Below are 13,174 nucleotides of genomic sequence, written 5' to 3'. Positions count from 1 at the left end.
GGTAGGTAATATTAGAGAAAAAGTTATAAAGTAAAACCTTGGGCTTTTCCCCTGACCTGTTGAATTTTCTTGGGCACATCACTTTCCCCAGATTGAAAATGAGGGCATTAAATCTGTTATTTAGATCTCCCTGGTATTTTCTTCATAACACTGCATTGTTAATTTGTCTTTTCTTCTATATGCTGTATGAGACCAGGGATTGTATTGGTTTTGCTTGTGATGGTTTCCCTAGGTTATAGAGTGGCAGTAGTGACTGGCCTCATTCAGTAAGTATTTGTGAAATATAGTAAATGTCACTGGTTCCTTCTAGCTCTGAAGTTCTAGTGGATGAAATATGTACTACCTGAAATTTGAATTTGAACTTTTTTGCTTGAATTGTTCAAAGGAAGAGCAATTTTACATGTTTTTAACTTGCCAGTCCATTTAGGATAATGGTCCAGTGGAAGCTTTTCAGACGGATAGTTACAGGATAACACGTGGGTTATCAGGCTGTTCCGTGCCAGTATGAGAGATTACACTACCCTTCAAAACCTCTGTCAGTTCAGGAAAACTCTATATCTGATTTGGTATGATAGGCAGGGGAAAGGGGCACAAGGAATGTTCTAATGAACGAAGGTTCCTGGGATATTTGATATTTTCCTCATTAACCATTTGTGGAGAATCCTTGTGAGCTCACGTTGATTCTGGAGTCACTTTAGCTGTGTTATTCAACTTTTTTTTCTTTATATTTTATTTTCTTTAAAACACTTGGGAATGACTCATTCTGTGGGATATTGTTATCATTAAGTTTAATGTTCACTTTCTGAAATATATGGGATCTTTGTCAACGGAATATTACGTGAGTGTATGCAGGTAAGCAAAAATTGTCATCTCACAAAATATTCACTAGTAAATTGACAATTCCCATTGTCCTCTCTTGTTTAATAGTAGTGTTTCTTTTTATTGTGTCCATGTGTTTATTATTCAGTTTCTTACAGATGGGTTTTATTAACATGTGACAATATAGTATTACATTCATTTAATGGGCTCTCTTTATTGAATGCCTCCAATACGCTGGGCACTGTTCTCGCTGTTGGGAGTATGTTGACAGACTCCCTGCCCTTTATTGGAGTTTACCTTTTGGTAGGTGTCTGTGTGAGATTGGGAGAGATACCAAACAAGCAAATACATGATGTAGTAATAGTACAAAGCATATAAGTAGTACCTTAGGAAGAAAAACTAGGCACATTATGGGTTGGCAACAGGATTCTATGTCAGTTTGTATAGTCTGGCTTCTCCGGGGAGGCAGTATTTAAGCTGACACATGAATGAGGTGTAAATATGATAGAAAGTCATGAGAGAGTTTTGAGCAGGAACTGATTTAGATTTTAAAATTTTTTCTGGGGTACCCATGTGGAGGATGGAGGAGAGACTGTATCGGCCCTGCCATTGGAATTGTGGTAGAAAGTTAGGAAGCAAATAACAGTCTAGAAGAGAGGAGGTGGTGCCTTGGATTAGGATTTATTTTTTTGGATTATTTTAGTGGATGAAGAGATGAGAAGTGGTTGTATTATAAAATAAACTAGCAGATCTTATAAAAGATACAGGGTTTCGTGAAGTCTGTGAAAACTTTGTTGGAGAACTGCTAAAATCCTATGCATTATGCAAAGCTGTTGTCAAATGAGGTTCTGGCAGAGTTAACCTGCTTAACAGTTGAAGAAGGGAAACAGATGTAAACGTAATAATTTCTTCAAAAGAGTGTTTTGGTATTTTCTTACAAGTAATTTGAATATTAAGGTTTGAAAGAGGCATTTGGGAAAAATGATGTAGCCCTTAACTACTCTTGGGAAATGATCCTTCAGATTGAGATGGGAAATTAAACATGATGGAAAGAATGTTATGTTATACTATCAACATTTGAATTTTTTTTTATTTTTAGGAAATAGCATGTAGTTCCAATTATTATAACTTTCTTCCCCCATAATTATTAGCTGCATTACTTAAGTTTTTTTAATGTTTGTTTATTTTTGAGAGAGAGAGAGAGAGAGACAGAGAGAGAGACAGAGAGAAAGAGACAGAATCTGAAGCAGGCTCCAGGCTCTGAGCTGTCAGCCTGGAGCCCGACGTGGGCTTGAACTTGGGAACCGTGAGATCATGACCTAGGCCGAAGTTGGATGCCCAACCAACTGAGCCACCCAGGCACCCCATATTAGCTTTATTATTTAAATGCCAGACAGTTTTTGTTTTATTCCTCACTGTAATGTGTTTGGTTTCTTTTAAAGCAGGTTTGCCTTAAAAGCCGTTTTGTAGATTCATTTATTTTCTTCTTCTATTTCTTTTTTGTTTTAAATTTTTTTAATGTTTATTTATTTTTGAGAAACAGAGAGAAATAGAGCATGAGTGGGGGGAGGAGCAGAGAGAGAAGGAGACACAGAATCTGAGGCAGGCTCCAGGCTCTGAGCTGTCAGTACAAAGCCTGTTGCGGGGCTCAAACTCATGAACTGTGAGATCATGACCTAAGCTGAAGTCAGATGCTTAACTGAGTGAGCCACCCAGGTGCTCCTCATTTATTTTCTTCTGTAATGAGTACCTCTTTATGTGTTGGGTCATTGAATCCCCTGCATAGATTCTAAGTTAATGATTAGCTAATGTAGTTAAAATGAAAGGAAAAATAAAAGACACACAAGAGTATTCTGCAGCCCCACTTCCCCCAGGATTTTATCTTTTATATACCATGATTAGCTGTAATTTTCATATCCTGTGTATTCTCTTTCTGCTGCTTTGTTTAGACCCTCAATATCACATGGAGTCTAGTAGTGGTCTTCTAACTATCCTCCTCCAGAGTATTGCCAGAAATCTGGTCGTGTTTCTTTCCTACTTAAAATCCTTCAGTGGCTTTCCACTGCATGTAAGTTGGTTTAGATCCAACTCTTTTGCATGGACTTCCATAATTTGTGTGTGTGTGTGTGTGTGTGTGTGTGTGTGATTTAAGAATCGAATTTAAGTCCCCAAACAAGATGTTAAAATATCTTTGCTTATACCTGTTCCTTTTGCCTAGAAACTTCGGGTTCCTCTCTTAAATAGCTCCTCTTTTCCAACCCCTCCTCCCCAAGAATCCAACCAAGGGTGAACTCTTATCTTTTCTTTTTTGATATAGTATTTCCCTAAAGACTGACAGGGGAGAAAGGAAGGGAGAAATAGAATTAAACACTTCAGAAAAACCCATTTCTGCTTACTTTATTCTTGCTTCTGTGCTATGTGTACTAGTTTTTCTGTTTCCCATGCTGTGTTGTAATTTTGTGATTATTGAGTTTTTCTTATACTTCTTTATTTGTATTTGAGCACTTATACATAATAGGATGTAAACTATGTTTTGAATAAGTATGTATTTAACCTAGGATGTTATTTAATTTTCATTAGTTTGTGAGATTTTGATTGAAGCATGAGGTTTAGTATACTTAATAAGTAAACTAACATAATCTTCAAAAAAACCCCCAAAGCTATCAGCCAAGCTTCATTAGGGTGGGTTTGGGGAGGGGGATGAGTGTGTGATCTTTCTTTGATAAATAGGTTATGGTTTTTAAAAAAATAGTTTTAAGCCTTTATCCATTACAAATTTCTCTTACTAGAATTAGTTTAAGCTTAAGATTGCTGTTCTCAGGGCCTTTTCAATTCTGCTTTGGATTATGAGGAAGAAAGTCTCCACAGTTCCCAGTGAACTATAGTTTACACTTATTGTTACATATCTGTGTGTGTCAAATTATGAGTGAACTAGAGAATGATAGGCAAGCGCAGTCTCTCTTACCTGTTGCCAAATGGGATTGGTCCTTTTATCTGATAGTATCATTGTGAGTGAATATATAGTAATCCATTTTTATAGAGGATTATTAATATATGAGGCATTTTTAACTTTTTAGTTCAAACTTTACTAAAATGAAACGTTTCTGTTAAGATTTTCTTGTCAGTGACAGTGATGATTTTTATTTGTTTATCCTTTATTTCTGAGAGAGCACAGGCATGGTGGGATGGGCACAGAGAGGGGGACAGAGGATTTGAAGTGGGTTCCGCGCCGATAGCGGTGAGCCCATTGTGGTGCTGGAACTCACAAACCATGAGATCATGACCTGAGCCAAAGTTGGATGCTCAATCGACTGAGCCACCTAGGCATCCTGATGGATGTTTAGATTAAAACATTCTTAGACCAAAAAAATCTAATATCTAAAATTTAGATTTTAAGTCCTCTCTGAAACCATTACCAGTAATTTTGCTTGTAAATTTTTACAAATTTCTTCTTTCACGTAGAAATTCTAGAATTCTACGATTTCTACATAGAAATTCTAGAATTCTACAATTTCTACCATAGAAATAATTGTCTCACAATCGGTTTGTTGTCTTTAAGCAAGTATTTCAGAATTGTCAATTACTATTTTTTTTTAATTTTTTTTTCAACGTTTTTTATTTATTTTTGGGACAGAGAGAGACAGAGCATGAACGGGGGAGGGGCAGAGAGAGAGGGAGACACAGAATCGGAAACAGGCTCCAGTCTCCGAGCCATCAGCCCAGAGCCCGACGCGGGGCTCGAACTCACAGACCGCGAGATCGTGACCTGGCTAAAGTCGGACGCTTAACCGACTGCGCCACCCAGGCGCCCCAAGAATTGTCAATTATTAGTTTCTTACCTCTGTGTTTTCAGAACTCCAGATAACATTGTTTGAAGATGATGTATTAGTTTAAGCTTCTCTGTTTGCTTAGGGTAGATATGCTGTAATATGATCCAGAGAGTCATTGGAGTTAAATTTGCCAAATAACTTTTGCTTTCTTATGATAAAATAGTAAATATATTATAAATATTTACAGTAAATAAAATTTTTCTGGCCTAGATTCTCCAATCTTTAAAATGCCTTACCCATAAGAGACTTCCTATTGATCACAAATTTAATTCATTTTTTTAAAAAGACACATTTATAAGTTTAAAATTTGAATTGTTTATTAAGATTTTCTGTGTATAAAAGAGGGAGGTTTATAAATAAAATAGAGATAAGACCTTTATACCTTTTATTTAACTTTTTTTATCAGATATTTTTGAGACTTACCTTTTATTTGTGTTTCCATCGTTTTTGACAAAGGTCCAGATGAATCAAAATGTAGGTATAATAGGAAGGAAAAGCAAGGGGTCACTTTATCAATGTAGAATTATTTATTATCAAGAATATATATGTAGGGTAGTGAATTTCTATGTTTTATATTTTGTATATACCTGGTGAATTTGTATATTTTATAATTTGATCGAGTAAACTAATGAAACTGAAGGAATATGATGTTTCATAATGGCTCTGGACTAGGTTAAGAAATTCTTCTTTAGGGGGCCCCTGGGTGGCTTAGTCGGTTAAGCATCTAACTCTGGATTTTGGCTCAGGTCATGATCTCACAGTTCGTGAATTCGAGCCCCACAGCCATCTCTGCACTGACGGAGTGGAGCCTGCTTGGAATTCCTCTTTCCTCCTCTCCCTCCTTGCTCCTCCTCCTTCTCTCAAAATAAACGTAAAAAAAATAATTTCTTTAGCTCCCCTGCATCAGTGAGAGATTATATTTACCTTTAGTCATTAAAAAAAATGTGAGGGTGGTGGTGGTGGGTGGTGGTTTGAGATGGCTCTTTGGTTTAGTAGATGAAAATGGACCCACAATTCTTATTCTTGTGTGTCAGGTCTTTGGCTGGATTATGACTAGGGCTGTGTTAACGGATCCTTCTTCACATACTGATGCTTAAGTTCTTGGTACTTTTTGGTAATTATTATTGGTTCAATTGCTTTATTTTACTTGGGGAGATAACTTGTTTAAAATATAGAAATTGAAATGCTTTTATGGTCAAGGCTAACTCTGATCCTTAGAGTTTTGTCTCTATTATATATTTGAAAAATTTTCCCTACATAAACCTACAGTTTTTATTTAGCCTTTATTTCCTTTATCCAAAAGGGGAATTGTAACAATATAGGAAATTCTCCACACATTTTTCTGTATCTCGAAGGTTAGGTGGATCTTAAGAAATCTCTGCTGTACCTGCATTGAGCACTTTTGAACATAAATGATGGTGTGGCTGTTTTTTAGTGAAGTTTCTATATGGTGTGGGAGAAATAGTAAAACCAGTTGATTGTTTTATTGTTCTGAGTAGTGAGGAGTTACTTGCCTTACACTGATGCTATACTATGCAAAGGAGTTGAAATTGAAGTCCTAGGAGATGAGGGACATTAAAGAATCTTACAGAATTTTCAACTTGATTTAAAACAAAAAGAAAGACAAAACACAGAAAACAAACTTCCTTGGCAATAATGTAGCGGGTACTCTTCATACATCTGCCATTTCTCATTAAATTGATAGGTAATAGAGAAGTAGCAAGTTATGAAGACCTTTTCTGAAACTGTGCACTTTCTTTATTTAGAATGTTTGAAGAATTTATTCTTCAGTCACTCAGGCAGTTTTGGAGGCCATATGACACATACGTAAAACTCTGCTTTAGTCCCTAGGGGTATAGTTGTGACTAAAACAGACCCTAGAACTCTGCTCTGATGGTTACATAGCTTTAGGATGAAAAATAAGTTCTGCTGGCACATTAATTATTCTGCTTAAAATATGTAAATAAGACTTTTCGATTCCAAGATTTAAAATAACCAAAATGCTTTTAACTCTAAAACTTTAGTAATTACATTTGATTTGTTGGCTTTTCAGGATTAAAAAAAACACCTTTGAGTTCTTATTACTAAACTGTAATTTGTCACCACTTGATGAAGATGTTAATAGTCCATTCCAACTCTGAAATGTAAGGTGTGGCTACACCAAATTTCAGTGTGTGTAAGCATCCACCAAGACTCTTATTTGTAATGTAGAGTTTTGAACCCTATCCCCAAATCTGATCATTAGGTCTGAGGTAGATCCCAGAGATTTAAATGCAGGTGTGGGGGGTTCATACTTTAAAAGTATGTAAATATTGGTTTAGTAGATAGTGAACATGTCTGTATTACTGATATGTATTTAAATAAATCTTTAAATCAGATAGGATTTTTTCATAAGAGGAAGCTCAAATATTCAACACTAAAATTTTATATTCTTAGCTTATTTCATCTTTTGTGGAGGATAAGGCAAAGATTTGTTTTACTCTCAAGTCTGTACAGTTATATATCCTTTTATAACGACTTAAGAACACCTGAAGTCAAAGCAAGATGAAACAAAAAACCCACCTGAAATCGAGTTTCTGGACTTGGAGAGCCAGGAAAATTAAAATTAAATGTTTGGGCAGGAAACAAATTATTGGTTGATTCCATTCATATACTGTGATTGCATCCTCTTGCTGATGGCTTTTTTGTCCTGTCAGATTAGTCCTAGAGGAAACTTTTCACCCCTTTGATTATTATAGATATACCTTGGTTCTGGAGGTCTGGAATGGGAGAGGCTGGGAAGACTAAAAGAATATATGGTAACCCTGTTTTACATATAAAGATAACTGTATATAAGCATAAAATTTTATGTGCTGTTACCATTTTCCATTTCTGCTGTTTACTGTCTCTCCACTACCCAAGTCCTAGCCTGTTTTTCCCACTCTCCAGACCCTCTACTTTGAATCTATTGTTGCTTTCCTTGCTTTTAAAGCCTTTTCTGAGGTTATTTCAGATAACTGGGTTTTTGTAACACTTAAGACTTGTGGTACCTGTATCATCTGACAATGAAAAATTTCTCCTGTGTGAATTATAACTAAATTGTAAACTATTTCCCCTCACTGGAAAATAGTAGTAGAATATAAAGTAGTTAAACACAGCACTTAGCGTAACACACTGGGACTTTCGCTAGTTTTAGTGGCAAATCAGTCTTGTCAGTCTTCTTTTTTTGAGCTTGCTCTTTTGTTTTTGAAATTCTACCAAGCAAGTAGAATTCCAGAGGCAGCAAAGCAATAGATTCAGACCTGTGCTTTCAGATATTTTCTATTATACTTGCTTTTTACATCTGTCAATAGTAAGTTTTTCCCTGAGGAAACTCTTCTTACCAAGAAAATTTTAAAATGAATTGCACTTTTGCTTTTGTTTTTTTAACTTTAGGAATAATAATGGAACTACAGACATTTTAAAAGGCAGTATAAGCATTAGGTTCATACAGTCCCCCTATGCACTGTGTAACTATAACACTTCCTAATCAACTACAATTTAAAAGGCACAATTAATAAGGGTATTGGGGTATTTATTTATTTATTTATGAAGAGAGAGAGAGAGAGAGAGAGAGAGAGCGAGCGAGCAGGGGAGGGGCAGAGAGAGGGGGACAGAGGATCCGAAGTGGGCTCTGTGCTGACAGCAGAGAACCTGATGCGGGTCTTGAACCCACATCCATGAGATCATGACCTGAGCCGAAGGCAGACAGACGCTTAACCAGCTGAGCCACCCAGGTGCCCCTGGGAATGTTCTTTAATTTTAGAGAGAGCACAAGCAGGGAAAGGGGGCAGAGGGAGGGGGAGAGAGAGAGAATCTTAAGCAGGCGCCGTGCTCGACAAGAGCCTGATGCAGGACTGGACCCCACTAGCCTGGGATAATGACCTGAGCTGAAATCAAGAGTTGGACGCTCAACTGACTGAGCCACCCAGGCACCTTGAAAATGTTTTTGGAGTTCTGAAATACTCCAGTAACTTCTGTTCTTTGAAGAACAAACTGAATTTTTTTTTTTTTCCTCAGAGGCCATAGATGTGTACTCAGGAACCCAGTAGTTTTATTACTGAGCTAACGTTACATTTCTCAAATAAACCCAAGCTGTATGATGTATAGGTTCCCCAAACTTTTTTGGAAGCCTTTGGAGTCAGAAGCGTTTCAGTATTTAGTATTCTGTCTGTCACCTACCCCCTGCCCCCATATAATTATTACATAATACTAATGGAGGAGTAAGAGGCAGTTCCACATAATCAAGCACATTAATATTTTAGCATTGAAGCATGAATGTTCATGGGGAGTGAAATGAGGTCAGATCTGTTTAGGGAAGGTTTTACCTTCAAATAAGTCACAAAAAGTATTGCATTTATTTGATTTTTAGAGTTCTAGGTTTTAGGAATTTGAGTTTTATATAATCCTTTTGAGCCCAATATTTTTATTTGTTTATTTTGAGAGAGAGAACGGGAAGGCAGAGAGAGAGAGGGGGAGAGAGAATCCCAAGCAAGCTCCATGCTGTCAGCACAGGACCGACGTGGGGCCTGATCCCATGAATCTTGATATCAAGAGTTGGGCATTTAACCAACTGAGCCACCCAGGTGCCCCTGTACACACACATATTTTAAAGAGAAGTATTAAAGAAGTTTCTTTTGCAGATTCGTCTGTTACAGTCCAGTATGTAGCAATAAATTTTTTCTGGTGAATGAGATCTATAGAAAATAAATTTCAGACTTTGCAGTCATTATTAATAAAATACCACTTTAAGCTTATTAATTTGAAATCTTTTACAAATTTATTTTTATTGAAAATTTTTTAAGTTTATTTTTTTTTGAGAGAGATTGAGAGAGAGAGAGAGAGAGACAGACAGTGTGAATGGGGGAGGGGCAGAGAGAGGGAGAGAATCCCAAGCAGGCTCCATGCTGCCAGCGCAGAGCCCCACATGGGGCTTGAAACTGTGAAACCGTGAAATCATGACCTGAGCTGAAACCAAGAGTTGGACACTTAACCAACTGAGCCACCCAGGCACCCCTACAAATTGATTTTTAAATATATATTTGACATGTAGTCAAATATAGTTATCTCACTATACACACTGATATGTCAGTATCATTATTCAGGCTTGCAGTCAAAGAAATCTGAATTATAATACCATAAAAAACATCTAGAAATTGTTCTGTTGACCTCTAAATATGCAGCTACATAATTTTGTTAATGTTTATACAAATGCTAAGGGGTTAGATTTCATTAGTAAAAGGAACAGAGAGATTTTGAATACGTGTTTCCTCATGTTTAGCCCTGGATGGAGTACACTAAAAGTAGCGGATGCTCTTTTCTTACCAGTGCATGGCTCTGTGAAAGGACGGTGATCACTGGTTATATTTCATCAGAAGAAACCCATTACATTAATTTGTAGTGTAAATGCTTTGAAGACCTTCTTATGTAATTGAGCCTTCCTGTAGGAACAGTTAAGGGTATGAGGGATTGTTTTGTTTTTTTTCTTTAAGACTACTGTGAAGACAGTTCCATGTGATTTATTGTATTTTTTTAAAGTGTGAGACTGTTTGACAAATTTTGTATTAATAGAGGGAAAAATTTATTGAATGTTTATCATTTTTCTGGCTTTATCCTGAGAACATTCGTATTTAAACCTCACACCTCTCTGCAGTCTCCTTCTTATTTTAATAGGTGGAGAAACTAGTGGACAGATAAGGCCTTTCGTAAATTGCCCACAGTCATTTAACAAACCCACTCTCTGCCCTTAAGCATGCCTCTCATTTTGGGGCACCTGGGTGACTCAGTTGGTTGAGCATCTGACTTCAGCTCAGGTCATGATCTCACGGTTCATGAGTTCGAGCTCTGCATCACGCTCTGTGCTGACAGCTCAGAGCCTGGAGCCTGCTTCGGATTCTGTGTCTCCCTCTCTCTGCCCCTTGCCTGCACGCGCTCTGTCTCTCTCTCAAAAATAAACATTAAAAAAAATTAAAGAAAAAAAAATGCCTCTCATAACTTTTGAGGTCGTTTGAATACTAAGGTAAATAATGATTTTGTGTATTTGTGTAGAGAGACCCGTCTTAATCACTACCTTCACTTGCTTAAATTTCATTAGGGTAGGCAAGAATATAAACATTTTTTATAGTAGTATTAGGGAAGAAGAGTTTTTTTAAAATGTAAATAACTGGTTGATCATGGTTGATATATGTTTTGCCATTTTCAGGTGTTAATGAACACCTATGAACATAGGCTAGTTTATTTAAAGATCAGAAGTATGTAGGAGTAATGATGTGAAAAGACAAATGGTAAGATAGAACTAATACAAAGAAAAAGATAGTTTTAGAGGTTTTTGTAGGATTAGGTAGGAACATGCACAGAGGTTATAACCAAATAAAAAGAACTGATGCAGAAAGCATGATGTTTTGATCGGGGTAGAGAAAACTAGTGTATAGGTTTTGGACTGTGAGAAAAAGAGTATTGGTATTTTACAACTTATTCCATTCCTTTGGTAATTTTCTTTCCTGTAAGATGATTATCCTAACATTTGGGACCTGGATGGGACTCTAGATAATCTAGAGATAGCTCACCCCCCACTCATCTCACTTTGCAGATGAGGAAGCGCAGAGGTTATAAAGTATGTGTTTGAGGGTGCGTAGCTCTTCAGGGGCATAACAGGATCTCTTCACTGTAACTTTAATTGCTTGCTTGTGTTCTTTTCCTGATGTTCCATACAACCTATGAACCTATCCGAAAATGAAGTGGAAGCAAATACCTTTGGGTATACACCTGTTTTGTGATTATTCCTTATTGACATTCTTTCACAGTGTGTTTGTTTAAGTGGTCGGGTCAAGGGGTAAATTGTTTATATTTCCTGATGTTTGGTTTATGGGTTATGCACTTATTTGATATCTAATTAAGTTGTTGGCAATAAGTATTTTCTTTCCTTAGAAAGAAGAAATATTGGATTTAGATATGATATATTTTAGATTTACCTTTTCTGTTGATAGAATAATGTAAACACTGAAATCATATTTTTCTCTCTTCATTTTGCAGTAGTATTATTGATTCCACAGAATTCAACCAACCTCCTGGTTTCAGTGGCAGTTCTCAGGTAAATGATGTATTTAACAGTTTGTTTTAGTGGTACAATGACTATAATCACCTGAGTTGTAAAATCATAGATTAGTTTCCTGGAATGTCCTGACACAAACACAGCTGTTTTGAATGCTGTGGCATCGATTAGGATTTGGATACCTCTGATGCATAAATAGCTGTTTATGTGCTCATCAGTGATGAGTTAAACATTTTTTAAAATTCAGTGGTTGTAACATCAGACCTTGAGAGGAGGGAAGTACTGTAAGAGGAAATTATGAATAATCAGCACATTGTTTCTCTCTGGGATAAGATAGTTATATCTGTTGATGAGTTACTCATTATGTTGAAATGTTAAGGCTTTCTGTGGAAAGTGAAGTACATATTTGAGTAAACTGGACTTCAGCTTCACCTCTTCTAATTAGTTGTATGATTATTTTGACTTTTATTCTCTCCATCTGTAATTTGGGGATGCTGATATTTGTCAAATCTAATTTTGACAAATCTAATTTTGACAAAAAAGCTTTTTATGTTGAAATAATTTCATACTTGGAGAAAAGTGACCAAAATAATAAAAGGAATTCCTTTGTATCCTTTATCCAGATTATCCAAATGTTAACATTTGATTACATTTCTTTTCTCATTCTCTTTTGTTTATGTAAACATAATTTTCTTTCTCTGTGTTGTTTGAGAAAGGTACATTCATAATGATCCTTTACCTCTAAATACTTCAGTGTGTATGTCCTTAAAAACAAGGGTATTGTCTTATGTAATCACAATATAATTTTAAAATACAAAGAGTTAACATAGATATAATGCTATCATCTAATCCCTGTATCTTACTCAGATTTTTCAAATTGTCCTGATACTATCCTTCATAGGAAAAGGGAAACATTGAGGTGTTTTTAAATGCATGTTCATTTGGGGCACATGGGTGGCTCAGTTGGTTAAGCATCTGACTGTTGGTTTTGGCTCAGGTCATGATTTCATGGCTGGTGAGTTTGAGACCCGCATCAGGCTCTGTGCTGACAGGGCAGAGACTGCTTGGGATTCTCTCTCTCCTTCTTTCTCTGCCCCTCCCCCACACTCTCGTGCTCTCTCTCTCTCTCTCTCAAAAATAAATAAACTTACATAAAATTATAAATGCATGTTCATTTGTATATTCACTTTATGTATAGCGTGGTGTTTTGTTTTTGTTTTTTTTTAAATCAAAGTGGAAAAAAAATTCTTTTGGATCATGCCGCTTTTGTTTGTGTTTTCCTTTTCCCACTACTTAGATAACCACCTCTTTCATGGTTAGTTGGTGTAACTACTTTGCACGTCCTGTGTTCTCTTCAAATGCATGCATGTATTTGGCCTGTTCTTTTATTTTTTTGAATAGTAAGTTCATAGATTGTTTTTCATTTATTCTTTTTTTTAAAGTTTATTTTAAGAGA

At 36.2% G+C, this 13,174-nt stretch overlaps 1 protein-coding gene across 4 annotated transcripts in view; it reads left to right on the top strand.

The window, feature by feature from the left end:
• Positions 1-13,174, top strand: part of COP1 (COP1 E3 ubiquitin ligase) — a 259,690-nt gene that overhangs the window by 77,503 nt on the left and 169,013 nt on the right. For all 4 annotated transcript variants that reach the window (XM_043568157.1, XM_043568158.1, XM_043568156.1 and 1 more), the window contains exon 9: positions 11,700-11,757. In XM_043568157.1, the coding sequence (XP_043424092.1) occupies positions 11,700-11,757 (58 nt within the window). The remainder of the gene's footprint in view (positions 1-11,699; positions 11,758-13,174) is intronic.

This window comes from Prionailurus bengalensis, chromosome E4 (genome assembly GCF_016509475.1).
Source record: "Prionailurus bengalensis isolate Pbe53 chromosome E4, Fcat_Pben_1.1_paternal_pri, whole genome shotgun sequence".
In the NCBI taxonomy this organism is placed as follows: Eukaryota; Metazoa; Chordata; class Mammalia; order Carnivora; family Felidae; genus Prionailurus; species Prionailurus bengalensis.
This window is presented reverse-complemented; position numbering and strand designations above follow the sequence as displayed.